This window comes from Nansenia antarctica, assembly GCF_963989245.1.
Source record: "Nansenia antarctica genome assembly, chromosome: 3".
Classification (NCBI taxonomy): Eukaryota; Metazoa; Chordata; class Actinopteri; order Argentiniformes; family Microstomatidae; genus Nansenia; species Nansenia antarctica.
Genome location: NC_137688.1, coordinates 61,404,269 through 61,411,865, shown reverse-complemented (window position 1 = coordinate 61,411,865; position 7,597 = coordinate 61,404,269). Strand labels below are relative to the sequence as shown.

Here is a 7,597-nt window from a genome sequence, read left to right as displayed (position 1 = left end):
GCAAATCTTCTAATAAAGTTTTCAATCAATCAAAAATGACAGTAGTACCATGTCAGTCCTTGTTAATGACAGTAGTACCATGTCAGGTTGTTAATGACAGTAGTACCATGTCAGGTTGTTAATGACAGTAGTACCATGTCAGTCCTTGTTAATGACAGTAGTACCATGTCAGGTTGTTAATGACAGTAGTACCATGTCAGGTTGTTAATGACAGTAGTACCATGTCAGTCCTTGTTAATGACAGTAGTACCATGTCAGGTTGTTAATGACAGTAGTACCATGTCAGTCCTTGTTAATGACAGTAGTACCATGTCAGTCCTTGTTAATGACAGTAGTACCATGTCAGGTTGTTAATGACAGTAGTACCATGTCAGGTTGTTAATGACAGTAGTACCATGTCAGGTTGTTAATGACAGTAGTACCATGTCAGGTTGTTAATGACAGTAGTACCATGTCTCCACAACCAAGATGGCGGCGCGTTCACACGCGAGGCTGGAGGAGCTCCTTACGTTGGTGCTTATTAGGGTTTTTAAGTACATTTGTATGTACTTTTTTATTTCAGTACTTATAGGGAACTGTTGTGTAAATAGTACCTACAGCAGGCACGACTTACTAGAAGTTGGTGCGAAAAACGAGAGGACTGTAACAGCGGAGTTCCTGAAACAACAAAGGATTCCTCAAGACATCGCCCGTTCACCGGGAGAACAATGGTACACAATCCCAACCCTGAGGCGCAAACGTCGGCGTAGGGACCGCAAGCAACGACGGGGCTGCAGGGGAGGCCTGCTAGCTAGACTAAAGAAGTGCCCGGACAAGCCAGCTTTGCCGAGTATATTCCTCTCTAACGTAAGATCCCTAGCTAACAAGATGGACAAACTGAGACTGCAGGTAGCTTCCAACAACACCGTGGGGGATAGCTGTGTGATTATTCTCACAGAAACCTGGCTCAGCGCTTCCATTATTGACTCTGCCGTGGCGTTGCAAGGCCGCACTTTACACCGAGCGGACAGGACATTGCTTAGCGAGAAGACGCGCGGAGGCGGCCTGATCATATCTACGAAGGACAGCTGGTGCTTAAACACAAAAACTGTAAGTAGCCACAGCTCCCCAGACCTGGAATACTTGACTGTTAAATGCCGACCCACATACCTCCCGAGGGAATTCAACGCTGTGTACATAACAGCTGTTTACATAGCACCAACCGCGGATGCTAGCTTAGCATTAGCCCGGCTACATGACGTCATCAGTGGTGGACAGAGCACAGATCCTCAAGCAGTACATATAATCGCGGGGGACTTCAATCATGCTGACCTGAAGGTAGTACTACCCAAGTTTTATCAGCATGTTAAATGTGCAACAAGAGGAGATAACACACTGGACAAAGTATACACCAACATCATGCTTGCCTACAAGGCTAGACCGCTAGCTCATCTAGGCATGTCTGACCACGTGTCCATCCTCCTGATCCCAGCCTACACTCCCATGAGGAAAAGTGCCCCCATCACCACTAAGACTGTCAGAACCTGGCCAGCAGGGTCCGCTCCACTGCAGATCTGCCTGAATGACACCTCATGGCAGGAATATGAGCACGAGGACCTGGAACAGTTCACGTCGTCGGTTCTGAACCACATAGTGAACTGCACCAACTCAGCCACCGTGGACAAACGTGTCCGGGTCTACCCCAACACGAAGCCATGGATGACTGAGAAGGTCCGACAACTGCTCAAGGAGAGGAACAACGCCTTCTCAGCGAAGGACAAACTGCTGTACAACACCACCAGGGCTAACCTAAACCGTGGCATCCGGGAGGCCAAGGCAGACCACAGAGAGAAGATTGAGGAATGCTTCCTGAGCAACGACTCCAGGCGGGTGTGGCAGGGGGTTCCGCACATGACAAACTTCAGAACCAACAGGCTCACAGCCGCTGAGGGCGACCCCCTGCTGGCGGAAGAGCTGAACTCCTTCTACGCCCGGTTCGACGAGGGGTGAACGGAGGTAACCACAACACAAACACCACTCTCTCCAGCTCTCAGCAGCCTCACCCTCACAGAGCATGAAGTGAGACGCGTGCTGAAGGCGGTGGACCCCAGAAAAGCCTCAGGGCCGGATGGCGTCCTGGGACGGGTGCTGAGGGACTGCGCCGACCAGGGTTTTCACCAACATCTTCAACCAGTCCCTGTCCCAGGCCACCATCCCACCCTGCCTGAAAACCTCAACAATCATCCCAGTCCCGAAGAAAAGCACGGTGAGCTGCCTAAACGACTACCGCCCGGTGGCACTCACATCAATCATCATGAAGTGCTTCGAGAAACTGGTCCGGGCCCACATAGTCACACGCCTCCCGCCCAACCTGGATCCATACCAGTTCGCCTACAGAGCCCACAGGTCCACAGAGGACGCCATCGCGACGACTCTCAACTCCACCCTATCCCACCTGGAGAGGGGGAACAGCTACGCGAGACTGCTCTTTGTGGACTTCAGCTCTGCCTTCAACACTATCCTTCCAGACAGGCTAGTGACCAAACTACTAGACCTGGGACTATCACACTCTATCTGTGCATGGATCAAGGACTTCCTGTCTGACCGCCCCCAGAGGGTGCGGGTGGGCTCCCACACCTCCACAGCCCTCAGACTCAGCACTGGGTCCCCCCAGGGCTGCGTGCTAAGCCCCATCCTCTACAACCTCTACACCTACGACTTCACCCCCGTCCACCCCAGCAACTCCATCATAAAGTTTGCAGACGACACCACCGTGGTGGGCTGCATCTCGGGGGGGGGACGAGGCGGCGTACAGGGATGAGGTGGAGCAGCTGGGCAAGCTGTGCAAGGTTAACAACCTGCTGCTGAACCAGTCAAAGACCCAGGAAATCATCGTGGACTTCAGGAGGAAAAAATCTGAGGTCCAGCCCCTGCTCGTTGATGGAGGGAGCGTGGAGAGAGTCTCAACTCTCCGATTCCTGGGGGTGCACATACAGGATGACCTGTCCTGGAAGACCAACACAGCAGCCATCATCAAGAAGGCACAACAGCGGCTCTACTTCCTGAGAGTCCTCAGGAAATACCACCTCAGACAGGAGCTGCTTGTGACCTTCTACCGCTGCACAGTGGAGAGCATCCTCACCTACTGCATCTGCGTGTGGTTCTCCAGCTGCACAGCCGCAGAGAGGAAAGCACTACAGAGAGTCGTGAGATCGGCCCAGAAGATCATCGGCGCCCCCCTCCCCTCTCTGGAAGAGCTGTACAACACGCGCTGCCTCAGGAAGGCCTCCAAGATCTCCAGAGACCCATCCCACCCTGGGAACGAACACTTTGTTCGGCTGCCCTCAGGCAGGCGGTTCAGGACCATGTCCGCAAGGACAAATAGACTGAAGCTCAGCTTCTACCCTAGGGCCATTCAGGACAAATAGACTGAAGCCCAGCTTCTACCCTAGGGCCATACTGTTGTTACAGTAGTACCATGTCAGGTTGTTAATGACAGTAGTACCATGTCAGGTTGTTAATGACAGTAGTACTGTTGTATTTTTAGAAATTGACTTGTCATGTTGTCAAGAAATTGGAGTTCTGAAAGAACACAAACATTTCAAAATTTCTAAATTTCTAAATTTCACATGCTGCGTTCCACCTCGAAATCTCAATGATTTTTCCCAGAACTTTGCAAAAGTAATTTGTATGTGCATTAGAACAAAATGCAACAATGGACAAGTTGATATTTTGACATAAAATGTTTTGCATTGCATTTTGATGCACCCTAGTGTGTACACTACACTTAGATCATGGATTTGATTAAAAGGTTTGTTAGGTCAAGTTGTTGCTTGAAAGTATCCCGATGGTTATTCTCACTATATTAATATAAATATATTACTTCAGGAGGAAAAAGTCCGAGATCCAGCCCCTGCTCATCGACGGAGAGAGCGTGGAGAGAGTCTCAACCCTCCGATTCCTGGGACATCACATGAATCACATCACATCACATGACCTGGCCTGGAAGGACAACACAAAAGGCACCATCAAGAGGGCACAACAGCGGCTATACACCCTGAGATGCCTCAGGAAAGAACACAACAAGCAGGAGATACTGGTGGCCTTCTACCACGGCGCAGTGGAGAGCATCCTCACCTACGGCATCTGCAACTGGTTCCACAGCTGCACAACAGCGGAGAGAAACGCGCTACAGAGAGTCGTGAGAACAGCACAGAAGATCACCGGCGCCCCCCTCCCCTCTCTGGAGGAGCTGTACAACACACGCTGTCTCAGGAGGGCCTCCAAGATCTCCAGGGACCCGACCCACCCTGGGCACGTACACTTTGTCGGGCTGCCCTCGAACAGGAGGTACAGGACCCCGGCCGCTAAGACAAACAGACTGAAGGACTGCTTCTACCACAGGGCCGTCAAGGCCCTGAACACAGCAAAGGCCTAAGTTCTGGGCCCAGGACAGTCCGGACGGATTGTATGGCAGCTAGTGCTGAGGCACAAACACGTACATTTTCAAGCCTGCAAACTGTGACACTTTAAAATAACGTGAAAAAATACTTTTGTGCAATATGACAACCCTAGTTGACTATCTGTGCAGTATAGTACAGTGGATTGTGTACATAGCCTTTATTGATGTAAACCAGCTCCTTACCTTCTTGTGATTTTATGCTTTTATGCTTTTTCTAAAATGTTTTTTTTTTTTTCCTTTCCTAACACCAGGGGAGCCACCCCTCCTAAATGTCGTTGTTTGGTACCTGTACTGTAGCAATGACAAATAAAGTCCATTCCATTCCATTCCATTCCATTAAGAAGTAGTGAAATAAAATAACGTTAATTTCCACAATGTAATATATACCAAGAGGATTCATATCCTTTAATAACATGTATGAGTCACTGCAAACTGCAATACTGTACATTTCCTTTATTTTATTTTTATACAAATGATTAGAAAACTGTACAGTGTAAAAACAAAGACAATAGAAAAAAGGTTTATATATTAAACATCTTACATTACACATTTAAAAAATGTAAGTCAAAACCACAGACCATCTTATAAAAGATTACCAAGGCATATTACAAAAAAGGATGTTGAACAATGTCTCATGCAGCAACTTTAGGGTTGGAAGGCATTGAATCAAAGCCAGTTCCCTTCCATCAGTGGCTGATCAACTGTTATCTTTTCAGGTTCTTTTCTTCAACCCTTTGATGTTAAATGGACACACACATAACTCAAATCAAATGTGTGCTTCCTACGTATAGCCATTGACGTTTAGTTTTACACTTCTACCCTCATACAGTATGTGTGTGTCCCCTACGTAACGATTTGGGGTCAATTTCATCACCATTTCCAGCCCCAGTATTTCTATTGGATAAGGAATGTATATTGATAATATAAAATGGGTTATTTTTAAAATAGGTTCACAATTTCTGTATTAACTGGGTGCAAAGGACCCCAACCTTGCAGGCAGATAGAAACGGGTAATATTGTGTCAAACAGACACAGATTTTTTTACATACAGAACTGGGCATGGAGTCATGTCTCAGGTCCTGAGTGGCAACTAGCACGAGTTCTGATTAACGAGCTGCCATTGGTCACGTCACTCAAAAGCACAAGGTCAAGGACCTCCGCAAAGACCTATGGGGAATTGCTCACTCTCTGTTTGCAGATCTGGAATCTTGCAGGATCACAGTAACTATAAGAGACAGAGTGCCATTTCGTATGAATCGTAAATGTTTCTGCTCGATTGACTGCAACTGAGCTTTAAACAGTAAGTCAGTCCTGAGTCAAAATCAAACCTGACAGCCCTTTTGTACAGCTGATGTTCAGAACAGGACACAATGTTGGTTTAACAATGTGGTTGTAAGCTGAAAGGAAAATATGTATAGGCAGAAATGTTCCCTTTTGGCATGGAAGGCTATAAAACATGTTTAACACATAGAGAGGCAAAGATTTGGGTATGCAATAATGATAAACTTATTGCTTTTTTCTCATTTTATTCACATTCTTTTTTTTTCATAACTAAAAAGATACTTTTTTTACATACTTTGTAATCATATAAATACACTATACAATACAGTACGATAGAAAGTATGTTTTTTCTCATAAGGAATACGTTTAGAGTTTGCTCAGTTAAGCTGGTATATTCCCTTGAAAACAGATCAAGGCACTTCCTGGTGACGGTAATGTAGGTCTTCAGTCATCCACAGTTCCAAATATTCGTCCTCCAATGGAGCTGTTAAGTCATGACGTGTTTCCGGGTCCAAAGTTGGCTGAGGCACTCTCTTCGAAATGCCTCAGTAATAATAATAATTCATTATATTTATATAGCGCTTTTCCGAGGCTCAAAGACGCTGACAATATGGGAAAAACAGGAAAGTGCTGTGTCCCTTGTTGTATGAATAGATCCGAGTCTAAAAAACGATAGAACTGTCATTCTACCGCTTTAGTACACTGGTACGGAGAATTTTTGGTTTGGACCCGGAAATTGCTAAACGTCACGTTTGACGTCAGACTTAGCAGCCCCATAGGAAGCGGAGAGAGTTTGTATCTAAGCCTAGCTCTCGTTATTGTGGATGCCTCTATCCTCAATGGAGCCATATTTATCCTACACCGGCATTGATATCAGCATAGCCCACTCTTCCATTGGCCGTCTCTCCGCCTACGTCTCTTTCTCCCCCAGTCTCTCAGACAATTCAGATAACTTGGGGTCTGGTTTGGATAATCGATTGTTTCAACTTCTTTGCGCCTTCTCATGTTGACTTTCAAAATGTCTCCATCTCTCACTTGCACTCTCTCGCTTTCTCACACTTCCACCTCCTGGTGCCCTCCTGGCAGAACAGTGGCTGACAGCACCACAATGTCAAAGCAGGTCTCCATCATGACGTGTGACTTGCATAGGTTGACACAGTACTCCAGCTCGCCTGTGGCCTGCTCCAGTGCCTCTAGGTACTCCTGAGACTCATTGTCCAGATCCTGGTCCACCTCAACTATGGGGTGAAAGAGAAGAGGAAGAAATCAGCTAATAATCAGTTAATAACAGGTTAGTTGCACATATTCCGTTCGGCTTTATGGAATGTCCATTTACTGGATTATGGAGAAAAATATAATTTTGTACACAAGGTTCACTTCTAATTAACATGAGCAAAGACCGCTGAATTCACTGTCAACCTTTCTAAATGTGTCCACATCTATTTAACTGTGACTCTATTCAGACTGCTTCTCCAATGTCATACCCTTTACTGGCTTTAAAGCATTAAACAACTACTGTGCAGACAGTGTGATTGATTGTGGCGTTATAGCTTCTGATGGGGTGGACATGCTTTGATGTCTGATGGAGGTTGAAGACACAAGACACACAGCCCTCATATACACAACATGGGGATGAAATGGTGATTTATGAAACCTGACTGCTCCCATCATGGGCTTGGCCCAAACAGCAGTCCCCAAAGCTAATGGGAAACAGCTCTGGGAAATGGGGATGAGAGCTGTGGCAGAGGGAAAATAATGCCTTATTGATTTCAAGATGTATACAAATACCAGCTTTCAAGCTGTCCACGGCACATGTATGTCCTCCCATATATTGGTTTCGGCAAGGATTTCAATGGCGCAAAAGTCACCTTAATG

At 46.6% G+C, this 7,597-nt stretch overlaps 1 protein-coding gene across 1 annotated transcript in view; it reads right to left on the bottom strand.

Moving 5' to 3' along the window:
• Positions 1-6,775: 6,775 nt before the first annotated feature.
• kif26aa (kinesin family member 26Aa) overlaps positions 6,776-7,597 on the bottom strand; it is a gene marked incomplete at both ends in the record, with an annotated part of 65,851 nt that continues 65,029 nt past the window's right edge. Inside the window, one exon of the mRNA XM_080527412.1 lies at positions 6,776-6,960. Within this exon, the coding sequence (XP_080383538.1) occupies positions 6,776-6,960 (185 nt within the window). The remainder of the gene's footprint in view (positions 6,961-7,597) is intronic.